General features: G+C 42.8%; 1 protein-coding gene across 1 annotated transcript in view; it reads left to right on the top strand.

Moving 5' to 3' along the window:
- LOC125456902 (cilia- and flagella-associated protein 47-like) overlaps nucleotides 1–25,662 on the top strand; it is a 478,989-nt gene that overhangs the window by 60,753 nt on the left and 392,574 nt on the right. Inside the window, exons 16-22 of the mRNA XM_048540417.2 lie at nucleotides 2,831–3,075; nucleotides 5,687–5,817; nucleotides 10,776–10,898; nucleotides 11,481–11,612; nucleotides 11,726–11,803; nucleotides 14,925–15,069; nucleotides 18,720–18,814. Of these exons, the coding sequence (XP_048396374.2) occupies nucleotides 2,831–3,075; nucleotides 5,687–5,817; nucleotides 10,776–10,898; nucleotides 11,481–11,612; nucleotides 11,726–11,803; nucleotides 14,925–15,069; nucleotides 18,720–18,814 (949 nt within the window). The remainder of the gene's footprint in view (nucleotides 1–2,830; nucleotides 3,076–5,686; nucleotides 5,818–10,775; nucleotides 10,899–11,480; nucleotides 11,613–11,725; nucleotides 11,804–14,924; nucleotides 15,070–18,719; nucleotides 18,815–25,662) is intronic.

The following is a 25,662-nucleotide window of genomic DNA, read 5'->3' as shown; positions in this document are numbered from 1 at the left end:
AGCCTATCAACTCCTACAGCTACCTAGAATACACCTCCTCCCACCCACCTTCCTGCAAAAATGCCATCCCCTATTCCCAATTCCTTTGCCTCCGCCACACCTGCTCCCAGGATGAGGTATTTCACTCCCGTACATCCCAGATGTCCTCGTTTTTCAAGGACTGCAATTTCCCTCCCTCAGTGGTCGAGAATGCCCTCAACCGTGTATCCCACATTTCCCGCAACTCGTCCCTCACACCTCCTCCCCCAATAATAACCAAAACAGAATCCCCCCTCAGGCAGCACAGTGGCTCAGGGGTTAGCACTGCAGCCTCACAGCGCCAGGGACCCAGGTTTGATTCCAGCCTCTGTGCGGAGTTTGCACATTCTTCCCGTGTCTGCGTGGGTTACCTCCAGGTGCTCCAGTTTCCTCCCACAGTCCAAAGATGTGCAGGCTAGGTGAGTTGGCTATGCTAAAATTGCCCGTTGTGATCAGGGGTGTGTGGGTTATAGGGGGAGGGGTCTGGGTGGGATGCTCCAAGAGGCGGTGTGGACTTGTTGTGCCGAAGGGCCTGTTTCCACACTGTAGGGAATCTAATCTCTCATACCACCCCACCAACATCCGAATCTAATGCACCATCCTCCGACACTTCTGTCATCTGCAATCCGGCCCCACCACCAAAGTCATTTTTCCCTCCCCACCCTTATCTGCTTTCCAGGGGGACCACTGTCTCCAAGACTCCCTTGTCTGTCCCAAACTCCCTTCCAGCCCCACCACACCCAGAACTTTCCCCTGCAACCGCAGAAAGTGCTACACCTGCCCTTACACATCCCCCCTCAACCCCATCCAAGCACCCAAGAAGACTTCCCACATCAAGCAGATGTTCACCTGCACATCTGCTAATGTGATATACTGTATCTGCTGTACCCGTTGTGGCCTCCTCTACATTGGGGAAACCAAGTGGAGGCTTGGTGACCACTTTGCAGAACACCCACAGTCAGTTTGCACTAAACAACTGCACCTCCCAGTCCCGAACCGTTTCAACTCCCCCTCCATTCCTGAGACAACATGTCCATCCTGCGCCCCCTGCAGTGCCACAGCGATGCCACCCGAAGGTTGCAGGAAGAGCAACTCATATTCTGCTTGGGAACCCTGCAGCCCAATGGTATCAATGCGGACTTCACAAGCTTCAAAATCTCCCCTCCCCCTACCGCATCCCAAAACCAGCCCAATTTGCCCCTGTCTCCCTGACAGTCCTTCCTCCCACCAATGCCCTCCTCCCAGCTCAAGCCCCACCCCCATCTTCTACCTACTAACCCCATCCCACTTCCTTGACTTGTCCGTCCTCCTGGACTGGCCTATCTCCTCCCTAACTCCCCACCTACATTCACCTTTACTGGCTCCATCTCTGCCTTGTTGACCTGTCTGTCTCCTCTCACCCTGTCTTCTCCTTTATCCATCTTCTATCCTCCTCCCCCTCTCTCCGTATTTATTTCAGAAACTCTTTCCCCTCCCCAATTTCGGAAGAAGGGTCTCCGCCCGAAATGTCAGCCTTCCTGCTCCTCTGATGCTGCTTGACCTACGGTGCTCTACACCTTGTTATCTCAGATTCCTGGAATGGCAGGTTTGTTGTATCAGGTTTCGGTCTAGGCCCGAAACGTCAGCTTTTGTGCTCCTGAGATGCTGCTTGGCCTGCTGTGTTCATCCAGCCTCACATTTTATTATCTTGGGCGGTTAACAAGTCATTTAACAAGCTAATCACCATTAATTGGCAACTTCCCACTGCCCAGGAAGAAACTCACCATGCCACTCATTGAAAGCAGAACAGATGGTGAGAAATATTCTTGACATTGAGATGGGCCTCCCTGGTCTTGTCATTTAATTCCGTCTCAAATCTTCAAATTGACCCTTACTTAGATCCAATGAGATTGTGCGTTATTTCTTAATGAAGGCATGACAGCTAAACCTGATCATGTCCTTACCTAACTGTGCAATCTCACAGTTCCAGCAGAGATTACTGGGTAAGAATCAAGAGCATGAACTCTTTCATCGATTAATGCTGATTTTAGTTTTGACACCACAATTGCTGCCTGGGTAAAAGCACAGCTAATTCACAGAAACGTGAAAGGAGAGGCTGAACACCGGAATGTCATGATTTATGTGGCTCAAGTCCACACTGACAGTGTGCTAACTAAATAAGCTGATGACAGCATTTCTACAGGAAGTTTCAGAATTGAATATGACAACAACTTGTAATTTGATACAGTCACTTGAGTATCAAGAGTAACTTGTAAGACTGTTGCTGAGGTATTAGAACAGGCAGTGAAGTTTGATGAATTGAGGCAACTGTCCTTTAAAATACTAACTTGTAATGTTCAGCTAACAATGACAGCTACGATGTATAAAGTTGGCATTTGACAGGCTTATGAGCCTTGGTGAAGTGACATCTTGGACTCCTAAATGTAGTTTGAAAATCTGAATGCTGCCTTGAAATGGGCACAATTTGAAGTTGTTTTAAATTGTGGATGTTACAATTGGTAAGTTTCATTTATTTGCATGATAATTGTGGGTCCTACTTACATACTGTTCTCCCTTTCCCAATAAGTATTTGCTGTGCTTTAATTTCTATCACATTTGGCAATGCAATAAAGGACGGATCTGTCTTCAGATTAAAAAAGCAGTCTTAATGCTGGTCAGGAATATTTGTAGGATTGGTGCACGAGACTGAGAGGAGCTCGTATCTTTCTAGGATTTTAAACAAAACTTTCTGTTAACAATGAAGGTATTGTGTCAATCATGCTTGTTTCTTCAGCTGTTATTGCCAAAATATTCGCTTTTATTTATGATGTAGGTCAATAGACTACAAGATAAACAACCATCATTTTGGTCGTGTATTAATACTGGCAAACGTGGTTTGTGTTGCTCTTGAGCTGTCAAGCAACGAACTGGTGCTGACCCCAAACTACGGGTTCCTAGCAGAAACGGGCTTCCGAACAACTGTGCGACTTTACAACAGGCGAAACTACCCTGCGCAATTTAGCTGGAGTCCAATTCTCTCAGAAGATGGGATCGCATTTTTTATCCGACCTGATGGAGGTATCTCGTGTAAAAATTAATTTGGCTGGTTTCTAGCTGGGGAGGAAGGAACATAAAGAGAGTTAATTAATCAGGTCACTGTTCCTACTTATAAATATCATAAGTAACACAACCCATCAAAGACAGCACCATCAGAGACACCATCATCAGAAACTTTACCATCAAAGATACCACTATCAGAGACACCGCCTTCAGAAGCATCAGCACCAGAAACATCGCTAGAGACATTACCATCAGAGACAATACTATCAGAAACACCACCATCAGAGGCAAACCATCAGAAATATCACAATTAGAGACACTACCATCAGAGACATTTTCATCAGAAATGCCACCATCAGAAACACCATCATCAGAGACAATTACCATCAGAAATGTGACCATTAAAGACATTACCATCAGAGACACTGCCATCAGAGACACCTTTGATAACACTGGCAGATACAACTGCCTCCTCCTGAAGGAAATTCTTCTCTGAGAATGGTGAATCTGTAGAATTCTTTCCTTCATAGGTGTGCTGAGGGACATGGATATGGTAAAGAGACAAAGTCTTTTCCCTGGAGGTTGTGCAAAGCTAGAGGGCATAGGTTTAAGGTGAGAAGGAAAGATTTAAAAAGGACCTAAGGGGCAACTTTTTCATGCAGAAGATGTTGCGTGTGTGGAATGAACAGCTAGAGGAAGCTGGGGAGGCTAGTAAAATTGCAACATTTAAAAGTAATTTGGATGAGTACATGAATAAGAAGGGTTGAGTTGGAAATGGGTCAAATGCTGGAAAATGATACTAAATTAATTTGGCATATCTGGTCGATGTGGATGAGTTGGATTGAAGGGTCTATTTCCATGCTGTACATTTCTATGACTCTTTGACATAAGGCTTTAATGGCCGTGTCATGAAGTATATTCAAGGCTGAGATGGACAGACTTTTAAAGACAGGAAAATAGAATTGGAGGTTATCCAATTAGCCATGATATCATTGAATGGCTGATCAAACTCAATGGACCAACTGGCCTACTTTTGTCCCTATTTCTTATGGTTTTGCGGATTTACATGCCACTCACATGGCAGAAGGAATGAACACTGTGGTCCACCTGGAAAGATGTAGTCTCAGTCTCTGCTTTCACCACACTGTGCGTTCTCTTCTGCAAGCAGAGAAAACAGAAATGTGTTAGTATTCATAATGGTTTGAGCGAGAAAGGCAACATTTGATGACGCTGACTCTGCAAGAGAGGAAAAGGATGAGACTGTGTCGTGCAGCTTAGATGAGGAGAATGATTTAGGGGAGGTGATGGCCGAGTGGTATTATCACTGGACTCTTAATCCAGAGACCCAGATATTGTTCTGGGGACCTGAGTTCAAATCCCGCCATGGTGGAATTTGAATTCAATAAATATCAGGAATTAAGAGTCTAATGATGATCATGAATCCATTGTCAAATGTTGGAAAAACCCATCTGGTTCACTGATGCTGTTTAGGGAAGGAAACCGTCGTTCATACCTGGCCTACATGTGACTCCAGACCCACAGCAGTGTGGTTGACTCTTAACTGCCCTCTGGGCAATTAGGGATGAGCAATAAATGCTACCTAGCCAGCAATGCCCTCATCCCATGAATGAATAATGAACAAAGGAATGTGAGGTTGGCACAGAGAGAGGAATGAATGAAACTGGGAACTGTTCTTCTCAACAGTTTTATGGAGAAGAATGCTGTCAAGCTCACAGTATCAGGCTTGGTACCTGCAGGTATTATGCCATTCACTTATCATGCCCTCCCGGAGTCCTGAAATATTTGGATGTGCTGTCTCTAGGTTGCACCTATCTTGCTCATTCTGCAAGCTCCATTGGAACGTACATCCATGTCTGCTGGGGTGGAAATCCTTCCATCCTTAGAAGAGCTTTCCTCAGTGCAGCTTCTCACCCCTGAATCAGGGCCACCAGGTAAGAGAGAATGCAACCTGGGGAGCAGCTTTCCTAGGCCTGTTCTCCACTTGGTGTGGCTTTGCAGCCTCAGAATTACAAATGCTGATAAGTCCTTCTAACCCCTTGTCATGGTCCTGTATTAGAAATTCCTCTTACCTTAAATCTATATCTTTTGGATATTGACTCCACTTTGACTAGTTAAAAAAAAGTGCCTTCCTATCCACCCTAACTGTGCCCTTCATAATCTTATACCGTTCCATCTGGTCACTTCCCAACCTTTGCTGCTCCAAGGATCTCAATCCAAGCCTGTCCAAGTTTTCCACATAGCACGAGCCTTATTTATTTATCTAACTACCTATTTCATTATGTCACAAGTTCCTGTGACCTAGAAAGCATGATCCGAAAAAATAGTGAAAGTAGATTCAACAGTGACTTTCAAAAGATAACTGAATAACAGCTTTAGGGAAAATAAGAATGCAGGGCTCTGGAGACAGAACTGGGGCTACTTGGACAGCTCTGTCAAAGAGCTGATGCATATACAATGGGACACATGGCCACTATTATTCAATTGAGGGGAAAGTTAGGTATTGAGAAGCTGAACAGAAAAATACCCATAATGTCACCTCAAGTTCAGCTTTTTTTCTTACAATTATGCTGTTCATTATAAAAGTACATACAAACTATATTTTATGCAGGCATTGTGGATGCTTTCAATGATCTGGAATGTGAAGTGGTCTGGCACGCTTCATTCTTCTCCCCTAAGGAAGGAGCGTTTGACCTTCTTGTACAGCATGGGAACAAACTGAAATTGAAATGTGTTGTTAAGGTACAATTTCATTTTGAAATGGTCTTCTGTACCAAGTTTGAATATATTCTTTATATATGTGTAATTTATTACTGAATATGAGTTAGCCTCTCCTGTCCTCTACTAGAGGATGCTTTACCTTTTGTATCCATTGTCTTCAAAATCTTGAAAGAATTGTTAGAATGTTTTTTTATGTGATGTGGAATTACTATGTTCATGTTAAATTTTACTTATAATCTGTACCCCAGGCATTTAATTCTCCTGATTCATTAGAATACACAGAGTTGCCCTCAGTAGTCATGTGACAATGAAGGGTTTAAGAAGTTCTAAATTAAGCAATATCTTCAGATTCAAAGCAACATCTTTTGTGAATTTGAATGTTTCATTTGCTTTGTTTTTAGTCTTTTCATATAATCCTCGGTCAGAAAAGAATCATTTTCAGTTCAGATTTCATTAAGCGATATCTGTAAACACCCTTTTCATTAGATCACGTGTTCTATTGTCTCATTGCCCTGTGGCCACTGCCACCATTTCTTTAGCCTGAAGGCTGGTGGGCTCAAGTTCCACTCCAGACGGTTGTGCACAAATTTAGACTAGCAATTCATTGAAGTGCTGAATGATTGCTGTGCTTTCAGAGAGTTGGTTGGAATTTAATCCAATTGGCAGAAGTCTGCCCTCTGTTAAATCCATTGTGGAAAGATCATATAGAAAGATAATGTAGTCTGAACATCCCCAGAGAGTTGTTAGTCAATCAGAGGTTGGGAGTGCTTCATTACAGTCTGCACGACCAGGAGCAGTGGCAGCTATTGATAATGCGCCTTCCAAATCTGTAGTATTGTTGAGGGATCCAGCTGATGTTAGAATGGGGTGGTAGGTGGGATGTTGCTAGCTAGACAAGGCCTTCAGCCCACCAAGTCTATGCCGACCAACAAACACCAAACTACACTAATCCTAATGACCAGTACTTTGTCCATGGCCCACTATACCCTGTTGTTTAAAGTAGTCATCCAGATGTTTCTGAAATGTTGCTAGAATACCAGCCTCCACCACCCTCTCTAGCAGCAAGTTTCATACGTCTACCACCCTCTGGGTGAAAATCATTTTTATCAAATCTCTTCTAAATTACTGGCTCCTCATCTTAAACTTATGCCCTCTGTCTAAACATGTCTACCAATTAAAACTCTAACCTTCTTATAAAACTGCCTCCTCCATATAGACACATACATTCAGAGATACAGACAGAGAAAATAAAACATAGATGTCATGGGTGAAGGGAAAGCTTGGGAAGACAATTCAATGGTCCGTGTCTGCTGGGTATGCTGAGATGATCTTGTTGGCTTGTCAGGTCCTGCTGCTTCTTGAAGCTCCTTCTCCAATAGTTTCACTTGCTTGTCAGAGGCATAGAGTGACTGGGTTTACTCTTATAAAGTCTTTAGCTTATTGGTTAGGATCCAGAGCTTGCAGCAACTGACAAGGAAAGTAAGCTGGCTTTCTTTAAGCCTGAGACTTTTATCTTACTGCAGAGGAAGGACAGCATCTTCATTTCCAGTGGTACGATGATTTCTGACTCAAACATTCACACCCGCAGCCTGTTCAGCTACCTGGGAGCCGGTCATATACTTATTAGTAGGCAGATGACTTTTGTCATTGAAAAACTGTCACTGGTTCATGAACCAAACAGTTACTTGTTGTGGCTGAATCTCCATTTGTACCTCATGTACTGGCTCCAGCTCATCTGCAAATAACTTCTCCCGCCGCTTGAACAAGCAGTTGTGCAATCAACACTTACAGGAATGTAAGGTAATTTTTTGAAAAATGCTGCAATCCTTCAATAATTCTTGGATTTTAAAACAGTTTCTCTCCCATTTCAGTCCACAATAGCTAATACAGAGAAATAAAAAACATACAGTCTTTACATGATAATAAAATGTGAGGCTGGATGAACACAGCAGGCCAAGCAGCATCTCAGGAGCACAAAAGCTGACGTTTCGGGCCTAGACCCTTCATCAGAGAGGGGGATGGGGGGAGGGAACTGGAATAAATAGGGAGAGAGGGGGAGGCGGACCGAAGATGGAGAGTAAAGAAGATAGGTGGAGAGAGTGTAGGTGGGGAGGTAGGGAGGGAATAGGTCAGTCCAGGGAAGACGGACAGGTCAAGGAGGTGGGATGAGGTTAGTAGGTAGCTGGGGGTGCGGCTTGGGGTGGGAGGAAGGGATGGGTGAGAGGAAGAACCGGTTAGGGAGGCAGAGACAGGTTGGACTGGTTTTGGGATGCAGTGGGTGGGGGGGGGAAGAGCTGGGCTGGTTGTGTGGTGCAGTGGGGGGAGGGGATGAACTGGGCTGTTTTAGGGATGCAGTAGGGGAAGGGGAGATTTTGAAACTGGTGAAGTCCACATTGATACCATATGGCTGCAGGGTTCCCAGGCGGAATATGAGTTGCTGTTCCTGCAACCTTTGGGTGGCATCATTGTGGCACTGCAGGAGGCCCATGATGGACATGTCATCAAGAGAATGGGAGGGGGAGTGGAAATGGTTTGCGACTGGAGGTGCAGTTGTTTGTTGCGAACTGAGTGGAGGTGTTCTGCAAAGCGGTCCCCAAGCCTCCGCTTGGTTTCCCCAATGTAGAGGAAGCTGCACCGGGTACAGTGGATGCAGTATACCACATTGGCAGATGTGCAGGTGAACCTCTGCTTAATGTGGAATGTCATCTTGGGGCCTGGGATGGGGGTGAGGGAGGAGGTGTGGGGACAAGTGTAGCACTTCCTGCGGTTGCAGGGGAAGGTGCCGGGTGTGGTGGGGTTGGAGGGCAGTGTGGAGCGAACAAGGGAGTCACAGAGAGAGTGGTCTCTCCGGAAAGCAGACAGGGGAGGGGATGGAAAAATGTCTTGGGTGGTGGGGTCGGATTGTAAATGGCGGAAGTGTCGGAGGATAATGCGTTGTATCCGGAGGTTGGTAGGGTGGTGTGTGAGAACGAGGGGGATCCTCTTGGGGCGGTTGTGGCGGGGGCGGGGTGTGAGGGATTTGTCGCGGGAAATGCGGGAGACGCGGTCAAGGGCGTTCTCGATCACCGTGGGGGGAAAGTTGCGGTCCTTAAAGAACTTGGACATCTGGGATGTGCGGGAGTGGAATGTCTTATCGTGGGAGCAGATGCGGCGGAGGCGGAGGAATTGGGAATAGGGGATGGAATTTTTGCAGGAGGGTGGGTGGGAGGAGGTGTATTCTAGGTAGCTGTGGGAGTCGGTGGGCTTGAAATGGACATCAGTTACAAGCTGGTTGCCTGAGATGGAGACTGAGAGGTCCAGGAAGGTGAGGGATGTGCTGGAGATGGCCCAGGTGAACTGAAGGTTGGGGTGGAAGGTGTTGGTGAAGTGGATGAACTGTTCGAGCTCCTCTGGGGAGCAAGAGGCGGCGCCGATACAGTCATCAATGTACCGGAGGAAGAGGTGGGGCTTGGGGCCTGTGTAGGTGCGGAAGAGGGACTGTTCCACGTAACCTACAAAGAGGCAGGCATAGCTGGGGCCCATGCGGGTGCCCATGGCCACCCCCTTAGCCTGTAGGAAGTGGGAGATTCAGTTCCGCATTCAAGATTTGTGGATGGGGACCTTCTGTTAAGAAATTGCACAGACCTGTTCAGAAAACATCAGAGCTAACAGTGGAGAGAATTATCATTGAAATTACACATTCTTTCATAGTAAAAAGTGTGCCATATTCTGAAGTTTAAATGTTCAGTGGTACAGGCAGCCTCTTTGACAACTACGATGAAAAGATTAGTAAGGCAGATGTGGGGATCTGATGGGATCGGATGGGTGTGTTGGAAGATGGTTTGGGTGCCACTTGGATGAGGTGGATAGATTGCCAGTTAGTTGGCAGGATGCTCGATCACATAAGTTTTATAGTCACCCAGAAGTTAGTGCAGATTTTTAATCCTCTTTTCTAGTAAACTATTCAGCCTAAAAGTGTTGGAAGCATCCAAGTTCTCCCACTTTAATGGGTTCCAGAGGCAGAGGAATTGCACATTGGAAATTTCAATTTCCTGGCTAATTGGCCCGTTGAAGTCAGCTGTGTCAGGATTTCAACGTGGTCCTGATGTCCAACTCCACTTTACACTCTAGAAATGACTAGCTATCTGTTAAATATCTGAGACTTGTTAAAAAATAGATTTTTCCTATGGAGATCAAGCATCCCTCGTATGTTCAGAATCTCAGTCGACTTATTGCCTCATAAACGCCTACTGCTCAATAAGTGCTTTTCTCAGAAAAAGTTTCAGAGAGTCTCTTAGGGGCCTTTCAAGGAAAACAACCTCCTTTCCACATCAAATGAAGCAATTTGGAGCAGGAAAGTCGATGTTTCAGGTCGGGACCCTTCTTCAGAATTGGCTGAACAGTTGTAAAAAGGGTCCTGACCTGAAACATCGACTTTCCTACTCCTCTGATGCTGCCTGACCTGCTGTGTTCCTCCATCTCTACAATGTGTTGACTCTGACTCCAGCATCTGCAGTTCTTGCTATCTCCAAGGAAATGAATGTGTTGGGGAAGTCAAAAAGAATGAGACAATATGAATCACGAGAGATGATTGGATGAGAACGGAGCTGGTCAGTGACAAAGCGCATTTATGTATTCGCTCCCATGGGAAAAAATAGCTCTCATAAGCTACTTTCCACACAACGCGATAGCATGCCACTCACCACGCCATCTAAAAGTTGAAAGCAGAAAAAAATCACCAAGATTGTGGAACAAAACACAGAGAGAACCAAAATGCATTCCAGTGTGACAGCAGTAAAAGTGCACAGAGAGGAACAGCAATGCAAAGCTGACAGGGACAGTTACATCACAATATATTTTCTGAATTAACTGTGCACGATGCGCATGAGATCCAGTGTTAAATGTTTAGCTATACAATAAATCTGAATTAACCTGTTATAACAGTCACAATAATTTGGTGCAATATCTAATCAAAATGGCAATTCTCTTTTGTTTTGAAGCTTGGCCGTGTAAATATTCGCTTTGCCGAGAATCGTCTGCTTTTTAAGTCTGCTCCTTGGAATTTAACTACCATGAAAACAGCTATTCTTAAAAATTATGGACAATATCATGTTTACTTTAAGGTCTGTGAGTTACTGATTTTTTAAATTAGGTTACTGTTTCTATTTCTTTCTCAATGTTTGTTTGATGAAAATACAGTTGGATTTGTATGATGGCTCATCAAGGTTTTTTTCAATTGTAGCAAGAGACATCTTTATTCCTGCACTGTAATGCTCCTCAGTAAAGACCAACAGACCATTTGCCAGGGAATGCTGAAGTTGCACAACATTCTGAGTGAAAAAATTTCTTGTCTGGTATAGGAGGCTGGTCCCTCACTCGAAGGCTGCACCTAAAACTTAGGTTTTAGAGTCTACAGTGCAGTGGAATGTCTTCCAGGCATCCACCTTGTCAAGTCCCTTCAGCAATTGAGATGTTTCAGTGAAATCCCTTCTCAATCTTCCAAATTCAAGAGAATTTGGGCCTTGCTGATGCAATCGTTCCCCATAGGACTGAACCCTTATCCCAGTAAATAGCTTGTCAACTTTTGGGATATTTTACTGAGTTCTTTTTTCAGGTTGTTGGCAAAAGGATCAAATCATATTCCCATGTTTATTCAGTAATGTAGCTTGCTTCAAATTTATATTGTCCTTCTTTCTCCTGATAAGGTAAGAAATGTGCATCCCGTTCCTGGAATGACTGTAACCCCTACTTATGGAATAGTGCCTGTTGGGGGTTATGTGCTTTTCAAAATTTTCTTCCACCCAACAACAGTGTTTAAATTTGATACCAGATTAAAGGTAAATCGAAAACAAACATTTTTAGCAAAATTATTGAAGAATAAACAGCTGATTATTTTGCAAGGCACTGAGATTCTGTATTTCCTGATTAAATATTTATGGTATTTTCGCAGCTAGACATTCGTAATTCAAAACTATTGAAACTGCGGGTTGGTGGATCAGTGATAAGACCAATGGCAGAAATTGATGTGGTCAGTATTTTCCTGGTATTTCTTTACTTTAAATCTGAATTATTTCATGCTCATGGTCCTTGAAAACTCTAAAACTAAAATTTTCTAAGCGTTTGCTTGAGAGGCCTCTAAACACTCCCTTTGGAAATCACCAATGAGACAATCAAAGCCTGCTTCAAAGAGGTGATCTCTATGTATGGTGCAGTCTCCACCACATCTATTAAAACTTTGCATCGATGAAGAAAATCAAACAATTTATCGAAGCTTTTCATCTTGCAAGAATACCAATACAAGGGAAAACCATCATTCAGATTGCATAAAAAGAGAGTGCAGGCTGGGAATGTTCCCATTAATGCTGATTGAGTTATAAGCAGGCTTTCCTCAAATTTTAAAACAACTAGGTAGACTTTGCTTGGTCAGGGCATTACCCTCAGAAATTAACTAACAAATGGCTGTCAACATTTTGTTGAGTTGAAACAGGTGTCGTACGTGTATATAATTTTTCTGTCAGTAAAGAACAGACCCCTTAAGATACATACATGTAACTTCCAGTATATATAAGTGTATCACAATTCAAAGCTGACTGACAATTCTGAATTGATTGTCAGCGTAATTCTTCACGCATTCAGTATTGTCCAGCAAATTGCTCAATTGCAGAATTACATCTAATGTTGACAAATGTGTTGTGAGTTTTGCAAGTGGGGTCTGATTGAATATGATCAATAGCTTACTTGTTACAAACAACAAAAAGGACATGCTGTTTGATCCAATCTGCCAGTCTTGGGGATTTAGCTCCTACATATCTGGTATCACACTGACACTGAAATTCAAATGCCACATTACTCATTTTGTCATAGTCATAATAATTTCTTGGTAGCATCCTGTTAATGGTGAACACCACTCTTGTTGCTACTGTGGAGTAGCAGCATGAAACAGCTGGCTTCTGTCATGATTGTAACAAAGTCAGCCAAGTGGACCTCATAGAATATAAGTTCCCTGATTGGAGCTGTTAATCTGGTCCAATGAGGGAGTCCTGGTTGACAGGTAAGTACTGGAGTGTCAGACATCCTGGTCACTCTGAGAGCTAGCCCTGGGAAAGCTGGATCAGTGTCAAGGACTTTCCATGTGCAAATAAAGGGTGGGTTGGAGTTATTCCACCCTTCCAGGATAGTCTGAAGTACACTGGGCACTTTTCAGGACTAAGAATCTTTGGGTTTTTGTCAGAGAGTTTATGAGCTGAATTTTCACTTCTGAGGTGGGTAGCTTGAATCTGAAAATGCCCTGACTTGGTAGACCCTTCTTGTTTCGAGGATTACTGTCAGATCAATTTATTTCCTATGAAGGTTGAGGCAGAATAGTTTTGAGACTCCTAACCCCAAAGGCAGATTTGAGACTTTTTCCCAATTGTATTAGATCCTGTTGGATTCTCCAACCTCACCATTGACAATGCCTGACATCATTCACTCCCTGTGAATTCACTGGTTGATATTCATGTTAGGATTCCTGTAGTTCCATGCACAACAGTATCAATCTTATTGGCAACCTCATGAGTAAGACTCTAGCCACCTGCTTACTGTGTGAACTGTTAAAGTAACACAGTATATACAATGTGATGACAGCCCAACAAATCCACACCTTTTTCTCAACCTGTATAATTTGTGTTCATTTTCCAACCCTGATTTCTTGCATTCCAGTCATGATGAGTGCAAGGTAAAATGCTTTGACTTTGTGTCTCCTTTTGGTAATTTTTTTATGATTAATTCATGGAATAAGAACTTTGCTGGCTCAGCAGCATTTGTTGCCTATCCCTAATTGCCTAGAGGGCAGCTGAGAGTCAACCACATTGCTGTGGGTCTGGAGGTACATATTGGCCAGACCAGGTCAGGATTGCAGTTTCCTTCCTGGAAGGACATTAGTGAGCCAGATGAATTTTTCCAACAGTCGACAATGGATTCATGGTCGTCATTAGATTCTTAATTTCAGGTATTTTGTTGAATTCAAATTTCACCATCTGGCGTGGCAGGAACTGAACACAGGTCCCTAGAACATTATATGGGTCTTTGGATTAACAGTTTAGCAATAATACCACGAGGCCATTGTCTCCTCATTTAAGTTTTGTCCTACTAAGCAATTATTTGTCTTTATGATTATTTCAAAGAAACTTATTCTGGCTTCATACTAGTATTGAAATTAGTTAGCATCATTGGAATTGAATTAATAGTGTGATATTAGTAATGAATATTTTGATAAATTGAAAATACTGCATACCTTTCCAGGTTTGTGAATTAAACCTTACAGAGGTTTATAAAATCATGAAGGGCCTAGATAGGGTGACTAGTCAATGTCTTTTTCCCAGGGTAACAGAGTCTAAAACTAGAGGGCATAGGTTTAAAGTGGGAGGAGAAAGATTGAAAAGGATCATAAGGGGCACCATTTTCATGCAGAGCGTGGTGCCTGTATGGAATGAGCTGCCAGGAGAAGTGGTGGAGACTGGTACAATTCAAATTTAAAATGTATTTAGATGGGTATGTGAATAGGAAAGATCTAAAGGGATAAGGGACAAACATTGGCAAATGGATCTAGATTTAGTTAGGATATCTAGTTGGCATGGATGAGTTGGACTGAAAGGTCTGTTTCCGTGCTGTACATGTCTAAGATTCCGTAAGTGCCAGATAATGTGAATTTTATCTTAACATGAATGATTGATTGCCTGGTTGGTCTAAATGCAGTCTTAGTTTTCCGAGTTAGTAAATGTTTTAATTGTCCTTTTAAAAAGAAAGGAAATAATCTCATCTGGCCATATTATGCATAATTCATTAATAAGATATTTGCCAACATGCTCCAAAGTGGCATCACATAGTACAGTATAAGGTTTTATGAAGACAGTTAACAATCAAAACACGAGGAAATTATTTTGCTGTTTAAAAAAAATTCCTCCTTGATTCTGCACAAAGTTTTACTTTGAGTTTCTTATATGAATTCTGATGTTACTTTCTCGCTACCATTTTATTACAAAAATGCCGGTATGTTCCATAAATTTGAAGAAAATTGTAAGTAGAATGTTCTGTACAACATTTCAATGTTTATCTCATTTATTTAATTTAACTAACATTATTTTAATGTCACTCTTCTTTATCTGCAGAAATGTTTTGTGTTCCATGGTGTTTACTGTGGTTCTTCTTACATGATCCCATTCACTTTAATGAATTCAACTGAATCACCAATCAAGCTTGAATTTGACTTTACGAAGTACAGAGATTTCTCACTGAATTTTGAAGCCTCTGCAGGTATAATTGGCAAAATTCAGATTGTGGAGTTATTCACTAAATTGTTAAAAGACAGCCTAGAATTTCTGAGGATTTTCTATTGTTTTCAGTGTAAAATGGGTAGATTCTTTGCAAAAGTGGCTTTTAAGGGTAATGAGCATTCTCAGCTATTTGCACCATTTTTCTGAGGCTTCTGCCAGTCTGCCATCACAGTCTGCTGAAACTCAGAGATAGTCACGGAGAGCTTCTCTTTGGATTTTGGAGAAGCATGAAGCAAGAATTTATTGACTTTTAGCTACAATGTTTCATTAAAACCCCGACCCCAAGAAGCCCTCTTTATAAAAGACCTGCTGCCATTACATCCCTTCACGATCCTGACCGTCTGGTGGCTGGTTGTTCTAAAAGCATCCACTATCTCCCAGAGATAATAGGAACTGCAGATGCTGGAGAAGCTGAGATGTGAAAGTGTGGAGCTGGATGAACACAGCAGGCCAAGCAGCATCTCAGGAGCACAAAAGCTGACGTTTCGGGCCTGGACCCTTCATCAGAAAGGGGGATGGGGAGAGGATTCTGAAATAAATAGGGAGAGAGGGGGAGGCAGACCAAAGATGGATAGAGGAGAAGATAGGTGGAGAGGAGAGTATAGGTGGGGAGTCCCCACCCTACCTCCCCACCTATATTCTCCACTCCACCTATTTTCTCCTCAGTTCATTTTTGGTCTGCCTCCCCCCCACCCCGCTTCTCCCTGTTTACTTCAGAATCCTCTCCCCATTCCCCTCTTCTGATGAAGGGTCCAGGCCCAAAACGTCAGCTTTTGTGCTCCTAAGATGCTGCTTGGCCTGCTGTGTTCATCCAGCTCCACAATTCACTGTCTCCCAGGTCAGATTGCAAACGAGCTGTCAGCCTTGGATTCACAGCAACTTTCAGTAGGCAAAAGCTGCTGCTGGCCTTCTTTCTATCTGATATCAATTCCAATTTTATCACTACATCACAGACTATCCTGATGTGGACATATGTCTCCTACGTGGCATAGAATTTAAACAGAGCTGGGTAGTTAACCATCAGTCACCATGAACTGGCCATAATCATCTACAAGTCTAGGTCTCCAGAGGTTATACCAGCATAAAATCTGGATTGATTGTCAAACTATCTACATATTTTATAGACCTTTAGACTTTTAAACTCATTTTAGTATTCGCTATAGGGTAAGTGGTTACATATGTACTTTTCATTCTCCGTGCATATATTTGAATATGCTCATGAGCCAAGTAGCAGGATGACACCACATGACCTGCAATTTGAAGGATTACAAGCAACAACAATCTAGACTTAGGATGCAATTTGCAATTACAATGTAATTTATCAGTTTCTATTTTAGGTCAGTCTTTTCGAATTTTTTAGGTAAATTGAACCTATGCTACCTATCAATCCTGTATGAGAATAATGTTGTTGTGTTAAGGGACACAAGAATACAACAGCTCCCAGTGGATTGAAAAATTGCTAATGTAATACTTCTGTTCAAGAAAGGAAGGAAACAGAAAGAAATAATCTATGGACCAGTTCGACATCAGTCAATGAAATAAAGCGAGAATTCATTATTAAGGAGGTTGTAAGGGGATGTTTGGAAAATTATAATGCAGGTAGAGTCAGTACAGTAAAAATAAAACAAAGAACTGTGTATGCTGGAAACTGAAACAAAACAGAAATTGCTGGAGAAACTCAAAAGATCTGGTTTCATCTGTGGAGATAAAACAGAATTAAAGTTACAAGTCCAATGATCCCCTTCTTCAGTTAGCCTTCAGCTGCAAGATCTGATGAGTTCTTTAACAGTTTCTGTTTTTCATTCAGTACAATTTTGTGAAAGTGAAGTCGTATCAGACAAGTAACAGCATTGTAGATAAAGAGGAACCTGGAGATGTGGTGTACTTCGATTTCCACCAGGCATTCAAAAAGGTGTTGTACAATTTTTACTGCACCAGTTGAGAGCTCATCGCTTAGGGGGTAAAATATTATCAGGGTTTGACGATTGATAAGCTGACAGAAGCAAACAGTAGGGATAAGTAGATTATTTTTAGGCCAGCGAATTCTTACAGGTGGAATGCCAAAGGGATCGTTGCTGGGATCAACTATTTATAATGCATTTTAATGACTTGGATGAAGAGACTAAATACCTCAAAGACCAAATGAAAGATACCTTCAAATTCTCAACCTCTGCCATCTAGAAGCAGTTGGGTGGCACGGTGGCTCAGTGGTTAGCACTGTAGCCTCACAGCGCCAGGGACCGGGGTTCAATTCCAGCCTCGGGTGACTGTCTGTGCGGAGTTTGCACATTCTCCCTGTGTCTGTGTGGGTTTCCTCCAGGTGCTCCTGTTTCATCCCACAGTCCAAAGATGTCTAGGCTAGGTGGAGCAGCCATGCTAAATTGCCTGTAGTGTACAGGGGTGTGTGGGTTTTAGGGGGATGGGTCTGCGTGGGATGCTTCAAGGGATGGTGTGACTTGTTGGGCCGAAGGGCCTGTTTCCACACTGTAGGGGATCTAATCTAATCTAATCATAAAGGCAGCAAATACATGGAAACACCACCTCCTGAAAATTCCCCTCCAAGACACAGCCCATTCTGACTTGGAACTATATTGCCATTCCTTCAGCATTGCTGGGTCAAAGTCATGAATCTGCTTTCTAACAGCACTGTGGGTGTACCTACAGCCCCAAAATAGCTCATCATTGCCTTTCCAATGGGTAATAAATGCTGGGTTTGTCAGTGATGCCCATGTACCACAAAGAAATTTTTTTAAGTGTGGTCAGGAAGATAATGGAATATTGATATGAGTTGCAAATGGAATTGAATACAAAGGTCAGGAAATTTTGCTGTAACTGTACAGAGCTATAGTTAGTCCTCTTTGGAATACTGCATCCCAATTTTGTCTTTTTTCTTGAGAGAGCTTATAATGGCATTAGAAATATTTCAGAAAAAAGGTCACTTGATGAGTTCCGAGGATTATCTCTCGCGGAAAGTTGAACACCTTGCGTTGATACCTATAGGGATTTAGGTGAGTGAGAAGTATTATTATTGAAATATTTAAGGTTCTGTGAAAACTTGATGGCATGGATGTTGAGTAGATGTTTTCCATTTTGGGGCAGTCTAGAACTGGATGCACCATTTAAAAATTAGGGTGTCCCACATTTAAGACAGGCAAAGATTATTCTTCCTCTAAGACGATCATTAGTGTGTGGAATTCTCCTTGCCAGGGAGTAGTAATAGGTATTGATTGAATATGTCCAAGGATGAGTTGAATAGATTTTTGAGCAACAATGAAGTCCAGTGTTGTATGGGATGGTCAGGTAAGTGGTGTTGAGGCTATAATCAGATCACCCCCATTTCATTGACTGACAGAGCAGGTTCAAGTGGCCAAGTGACTTTCTCCTGCTTCTAATCTTGACTTCTTGCAACTTCTTTACTTTTGGAATTTCTGGGTTCCCCTGTAACTACCACACTAAACTGCTCCTTCCATGCTTCTCTGTAAATGTCAGGGCCTCTGTTATTCTCTAATTGCAGTCCTATAGATTTTTAAAAATTCATTACAGTGTAACAGGATTAAAGTTTGTTTTCACTTTACCTGAATAAATAAGTCTGTTACTGGTTCTAATTATAATTTTTATTTTTGCCTGCAGATGCAACGCAAGATCTGATGGATCATCAGTTGTATATTATTTCTCTAAGCGGGAAAGAGAGTATTAAGTGTGAATTAGTATTCAGTCCTCGAGATGTAAGTATTGAATCAATAGTAAGTCTGTTTTTAAGTTTAATGTTTGTGCTTTACACCTTGCTACGGTTTACTTTCAATATTGAGATCTATGCAATCAGGGTATGGAGTGGCTAGGCTGGATTGGTCAAGGTCCTAAATTGTTTGTGGAGCAGGAGGTCACTGGTTAGGTTGCTTGTGGTGCAGAAATACTAGTTGCAAGTTATTCATCGCAAACTCCAACTAATTAACATAACTTAAGAGTCTGCGTACAGAAAGGGTGTAGGAGGTTTAGTGGCATAGTTGTAATGTCATTAGGTTAGTAATCCTGAACCAAAGGTTAATGTTCTGGATGGTGAAATTTGAATTCAATAAAACAAACTGAGTTTAAAAACAAAACTGTCTTAAGGGTAACACCTGTCAATTATCATAAAAATCCATCCAGTTCACTAATATCTGTTAGGAAAATTTGCCATTCTTACCTGGTCTGGCCTACATGTAAGTCCAGACCCATTGCAATGTGGTTGCCTTTGAACTGCCGCCTGGGCAATTGGGGATGGACGCTAAATGTTAGCTGAGCCAGTGAAGCCCACATCCCATGAACAAATATCTTGAAAAAGTGAGTGCAGGAGGTTTCCTTATGAAAAACAGCCTGAAATTCACAGGTAAACTGGCTGTTGGTCAATATTCTGCGAAATTGATCATTTTTTGCAACTGTTTTAGGCCCATAAAATGGCAATACTATGTGAAATTGAAAAATAAAGGCACAAAATGTGAGAAGTACTGAGCAGATCAGGGCTGCATCTGTGAAAAGAGAAATAAAGTTAACTAATCAGGTGAAAAGTTTATCATTCAAACTTAGATTAAATGGATCTGGGAAGGTCTGAATTAGAGTATAGGCAAAATTATCAGTGAGAACTGATAATGGGCTAAATGGCCTATTCTCATTCCTTACTTAATGTTCTTAGAGGTAAACTGTGGAAAAGATTGGGAGACAGACTGAGACAAAAGTGATTGTGAATTATATCCCAGTGTTCTTGGCTGACGGTGGATCCTTTACCTATAGTCTGTATATTTACTAAGGCAGTAGGTCAATAACTGCTAGCACTGCTTTCCAAAAGCCTTGGTTTTGGATGACTTTTCCCCCACTTTGCCTGTTAGGTCGGTGTAGGCATTGCGAATACCCTATTTCCTCAAAATATGTTTGATGTTTTCTTTTTGTTTCCTTGTGAACCGGGAGGAACAGCAATGTTCCTCCAAACCCCGTGAGAAAGATTTGAATCTCTCAGGCTCCCTTTTATCTGCTAGACTTTGATTGCCTCCAGACACTTAACTTTGCTTCATGTTCAGATTTCTGATCCCCAGTAGTAGCAGCCACTCTGTCCTGGCCTGAAGACAACTAGTATTTCCCACTTGGTTGGGGGAGGAAATGACTCTCGAATTCCACTGGATAACTCCAGCACTCACGTCCAAGTTGAAATTCGGCCATACCTCTATTGAAGCCACTTGAGGGCAGTAGTAGTTTACAGAACTTTACAATGAGCAGTGAAGTATTAAATAATTTGTGATTAAATATTTCAAAAATATCTTGACTGAAATTGTATTTCTTCTTTAAAAAATATCAAATTGTTGATGCACTTTTTCATTATCCTTATAGAGTAACTTGAACATTTTGATCAGTATAAATGGATGAAAACAGATCAGTTTGTGAAGGTTGGATCATGTCTGACTAGTGAGGAGGTTGCTGAGATGGTGGATTGGCAATTATCTATAATTTATCCTACGTTGGCTTTCAGAATATAAATGATAAGCTTTGTATAACAAGATTGAAAAAAATTAAAGCATGTGGAATTAGAAGAAAATTTCAGATGGGATTGGTAATAGTTTGGGCAGAAATAAAAGAAAGCAAAGCATTAATTTAATAAAATGTGAGGCTGGATGAACACAGCAGGCCAAGCAGCATCTCAGGAGCACAAAAGCTGACGTTTCGGGCCTAGACCCTTCATCAGAGAGGGGGATGGGGGGAGGGAACTGGAATAAATAGGGAGAGAGGGGGAGGCGGACCGAAGATGGAGAGTAAAGAAGATAGGTGGAGAAGGTGTGGGTGGGGAGGTAGGGAGGGGATAGGTCAGTCCAGGGAAGACGGACAGGTCAAGGAGGTGGGATGAGGTTAGTAGGTAGCTGGGGGTGCGGCTTGGGGTGGGAGGAAGGGATGGGTGAGAGGAAGAACCGGTTAGGGAGGCAGAGACAGGTTGGACTGGTTTTGGGATGCAGTGGGTGGGGGGGAAGAGCTGGGCTGGTTGTGTGGTGCAGTGGGGGGAGGGGATGAACTGGGCTGGTTTAGGGATGCAGTGGGGGAAGGGGAAATTTTGAAACTGGTGAAGTCCACATTGATACCATATGGCTGCAGGGTTCCCAGGCGGAATATGAGTTGCTGTTCCTGCAACCTTCGGGTGGCATCATTGTGGCAGTGCAGGAGGCCCATGATGGACATGTCATCAAGAGAATGGGAGGGGGAGTGGAAATGGTTTGCGACTGGGAGGTGCAGTTGTTTGTTGCGAACTGAGCGGAGGTGTTCTGCAAAGCGGTCCCCAAGCCTCCGCTTGGTTTCCCCAATGTAGAGAAAGCCATCTTCGGTCCGCCTCCCCCTCTCTCCCTATTTATTCCAGTTCCCTCCCCCCATCCCCCTCTCTGATGAAGGGTCTAGGCCCGAAACGTCAGCTTTTGTGCTCCTGAGATGCTGCTTGGCCTGCTGTGTTCATTCCACATTAAGCAGAGGTTCACCTGCACATCTGCCAATGTGGTATACTGCATCCACTGTACCCGGTGCGGCTTTCTCTACATTGGGGAAACCAAGCGGAGGCTTGGGGACCGCTTTGCAGAACACCTCCGCTCAGTTCGCAACAAACAACTGCACCTCCCAGTCGCAAACCATTTCCACTCCCCCTCCCATTCTCTTGATGACATGTCCATCATGGGCCTCCTGCACTGCCACAATGATGCCACCCGAAGGTTGCAGGAACAGCAACTCATATTCCGCCTGGGAACCCTGCAGCCATATGGTATCAATGTGGACTTCACCAGTTTCAAAATTTCCCCTTCCCCCACTGCATCCCTAAACCAGCCCAGTTCATCCCCTCCCCCCACTGCACCACACAACCAGCCCAGCTCTTCCCCCCCACCCACTGCATCCCAAAACCAGTCCAACCTGTCTCTGCCTCCCTAACCGGTTCTTCCTCTCACCCATCCCTTCCTCCCACCCCAAGCCGCACCCCCAGCTACCTACTAACCTCATCCCACCTCCTTGACCTGTCCGTCTTCCCTGGACTGACCTATCCCCTCCCTACCTCCCCACCCACACCTTCTCCACCTATCTTCTTTACTCTCCATCTTCGGTCCGCCTCCCCCTCTCTCCCTATTTATTCCAGTTCCCTCCCCCCATCCCCCTCTCTGATGAAGGGTCTAGGCCCGAAACGTCAGCTTTTGTGCTCCTGAGATGCTGCTTGGCCTGCTGTGTTCATCCAGCCTCACATTTTATTATCTTGGAATCTCCAGCATCTGCAGTTCCCATTATCTCTAAAGCATTAATTTAGTCTAGTTTCTGGGATTCAATGCATTCAAATAATAATCCTTTTGCGTGATTGTGGAGGCTCATTGAGTATTTTGAGAAATTGATGTTCCTCAAGATGATCTGCCAGTGATTTTTTTTGTGTCTCTGCATGACTGTCACCAAATTCAGTCAGTGAATTTTGGGACAGCTGCTTTAAGTTATCTCTAAGTAAGTCTCTGGGGAGAGTGGGAAGAATTATGGAATGGGAACTGATTTCAGGCCAGCTCTGGCTGTTAGAGCTTTTCAGCTGCAATGAATCATCCTGCTGCTGGCTCCGAAGGAAAATTATTTTAAGTTAGTCAATGTACCTGAAGAACCATGAACAGGGCAGACTAAATGTCAATATAAATTTCAGTGCAAGAGCCTAAAATGAGCTTTGGGCTCCTTATTTACGTAAGTGACAAGTCTAATGGCATATTGAAGGCTACCAGACATCTGGCAAATGGCCTGAGTTAATACCAGGTTGGCCATTACACAGAACACAGAGCGTTTGTTCTCAAAATTGGATCTTGTTTGTGCTGTTTTGCACTGACTTATGTGCTAGATTTCGAAGAGATCAGCAGAAATTTGCTTTTGGTGAGCTTGCATTTTAAAGAGCTCATTGCAAGTAATCCAGCTACTGAATTGTTTTTTTCATGGATGATGGGGAAACCTTCCATCTGTACAATGGTTCAGTGACATTCATGAAAGTTTAAAATTGTTGCTCAGTTCATCAAGCTGCCGGAGAGCTTGACTTTCCTGATCAAATGGGCAAATCATTTAATTATCTGGAACTACTGTATTGTCAGAAATCTTTTATATTAAATGATAAAGATAGTTGTTCATTTTCTAACTAAAACTTCCATTTCTTGAATGAATCCAATGAATAACTTTGTCCTCACTGAATGCTTTGTCAACCCCTTGTTTGCTAGGAGTGAATAGGGTTGATTAAAGTCATGTCTGTTCCAGATCACATGATTGCCACCCCAACCAATATTTGTTTTTGATGCTCGTGAGGTAGCCTTTCCAGGCAAATGAGGTTCCAGTTCATGGTCATTGGTTGTTTGTTGCTGATGCGGTAGCTAGTACCGTTTCATTCTAATTCAAATTTACACATGTTCTGTGCATTCTCAACCCTACCAACAAGGCCTACATCGGGGGAATAGCTGTATGTTCACAGCAAGGCTACAGTGGATTTAGTACTCTGGTGGGTTTATACCTGGGTCTAACAGAAAAGTAGTGCAACTTCACCTGATAGGTTATCACAGAAGTCTGCCCGACTCCTGCAATATAACTTGTACATATTCCTTAAAGTTGCCACCAACATGCATATCCTTTCAGTTTACTATAAATGATTGAGTCTGCAGTTCACAGCTGCAAAAGAGACGTAACCAATGATGGATTTTGAGGGCCAACAAATAGATCACCATTCCTACTCATCTCAGCATGCAACAGGTCAGAACTTGTCATTCCTATATATGCGAAACATGATTGACCTGATATGTGTTGTCATTGAGCATGAACATATTAAATGTAAATCTGCAGGTTGAATTGGCCATTTGATTTAGAACTGCCCCTGCTACTTGAACAAATACTTCTGTACTTATTCATATTAGGGCATCAGTTAGCAACGTTCATCAAAAGAAAAGACTGATGCATGGTTGATGCACAGTGCCAATGATAGGAACAGTTAACATCATGCAGGTCTGTACAAAGCTCCCAGCTTCTCTGTCTTTGACTTTGCAACAAGTTTGGCTGATGGCAAGGGACATCACCTCCAGACTCTAATGCTAAACACCTTTGTGAAACCCTACGTCTCTCAAGCAGTACAGATATACTGAAGGATGTGAATGAATTTTTGCAACAGAAAGTCAGATGGGAGGTCCTTGCAATATTATGGTTATATATATTAAGGTGTCACACATCATTGTGGCCTGCTGCATATTTTACAGTACTGCATTTAAAAGATCCTTGCATTTACTAGGGGAAGAGCAACTGCAGCAGTAATCATCAGATGAGGAAGGAAGCCAGGCAGGAAAGAAGGCAACATCAACATGTTACAGCCAGTGATAAGCAGTTCTGCTTGGATCTCACACACTGCTTTATAGTCAAAGTTTCACTTCATAACTTGTTTATTTCTTCTCTACTCCCCTAAACGTGTCCCAAATCATTCAAACAATTTCCAATTCAATTGCATTCAGACCATGTAGGCTCAGAAGCTGCTGTTTAACCACTTTGCTGACAAAAGTCCCAAAGGCCTTAAAGGTAATCAATTTAATGGCAACATATAATGCTTTCCATTTATTTCTCAAGCAGATGAGCATCCTGACAGCCCTTCCTGAGTGGTAGCACACTTGATGGTAAGCTAGCAGGTTGCAGTTCAATCTTCAACTCAGAGGCCTTTTTGTTTGTTAAATGTTTATAGTTGTGGGTGTCACTGATATTAGATTTTGGGGATTTGTGAGCTTAAAATACTCAGTATGGTTGGTCAGCAATTCTTCAGAAATTTTCAGGTGGTTTCCTAAGCTTGTTAGGAAGTGGTAGTTGAGAAATGGTATGTTAGTTAATTATACACAATAATTCCAATTATGCTAATTGAGGATGTTGATACCAGAAGATGATTAGGCACTTGGCACAGTGTATTGTTCTCATCCTGCTCTCTAGACAAAATGTTAGGACATTCTTCCCTGGATTTTCTCTCAATCTCTTCTATTCCATCTTCCATTTGGAAAAGAGAGTTCCCTGGTTAGTTCATTCTAGGATTTGCCTGTGACCTGTTGAGGGATTCTTTGTCATCAGACTTTTGGACTTGATCGAGAGATTCAACATCAGGGACGGAGATCCATTGCAATTCACCCCATTGTCAGGGCCTCCAACGCATCTGACCCTACAGTCCTGCAACCTCCATCCCGTGACCCCAAAACTGCCTTCATCTGTAAATGTATTGTATCTAAACTACTGCCCCTTGCAAGGACGTTCTGATAGGAACTACCTTCTCACCGTGAGCCCTTGTTGATGTAGCCTGTTTCTAAGGGCCTGGAGTTTACCTGTGTCAATCACCCATTTGAATCCTTCTAGTCAGTGGACGTGGGACAGCTACTCATGACTCTAAATACCACCTTCACCTGAAGATTATGCTTAATTTCATTTAAGGACCAAAACTTCTATTTTCCGAAACACTACATTGATAATAGGGTGCATGTGGTACCTCCTAGTTTCTTGTCAGCTTATAGAATGACCTTGGTGGTCTTTCATTGTTATTTCCTTTTTGTCTTGTTTATTA

This window comes from Stegostoma tigrinum, chromosome 12, assembly GCF_030684315.1.
Source record: "Stegostoma tigrinum isolate sSteTig4 chromosome 12, sSteTig4.hap1, whole genome shotgun sequence".
Taxonomy (NCBI): Eukaryota; Metazoa; Chordata; class Chondrichthyes; order Orectolobiformes; family Stegostomatidae; genus Stegostoma; species Stegostoma tigrinum.
Note: the sequence above shows the minus strand (reverse complement) of the source record. Positions and strands in the feature narration are given on the sequence as shown.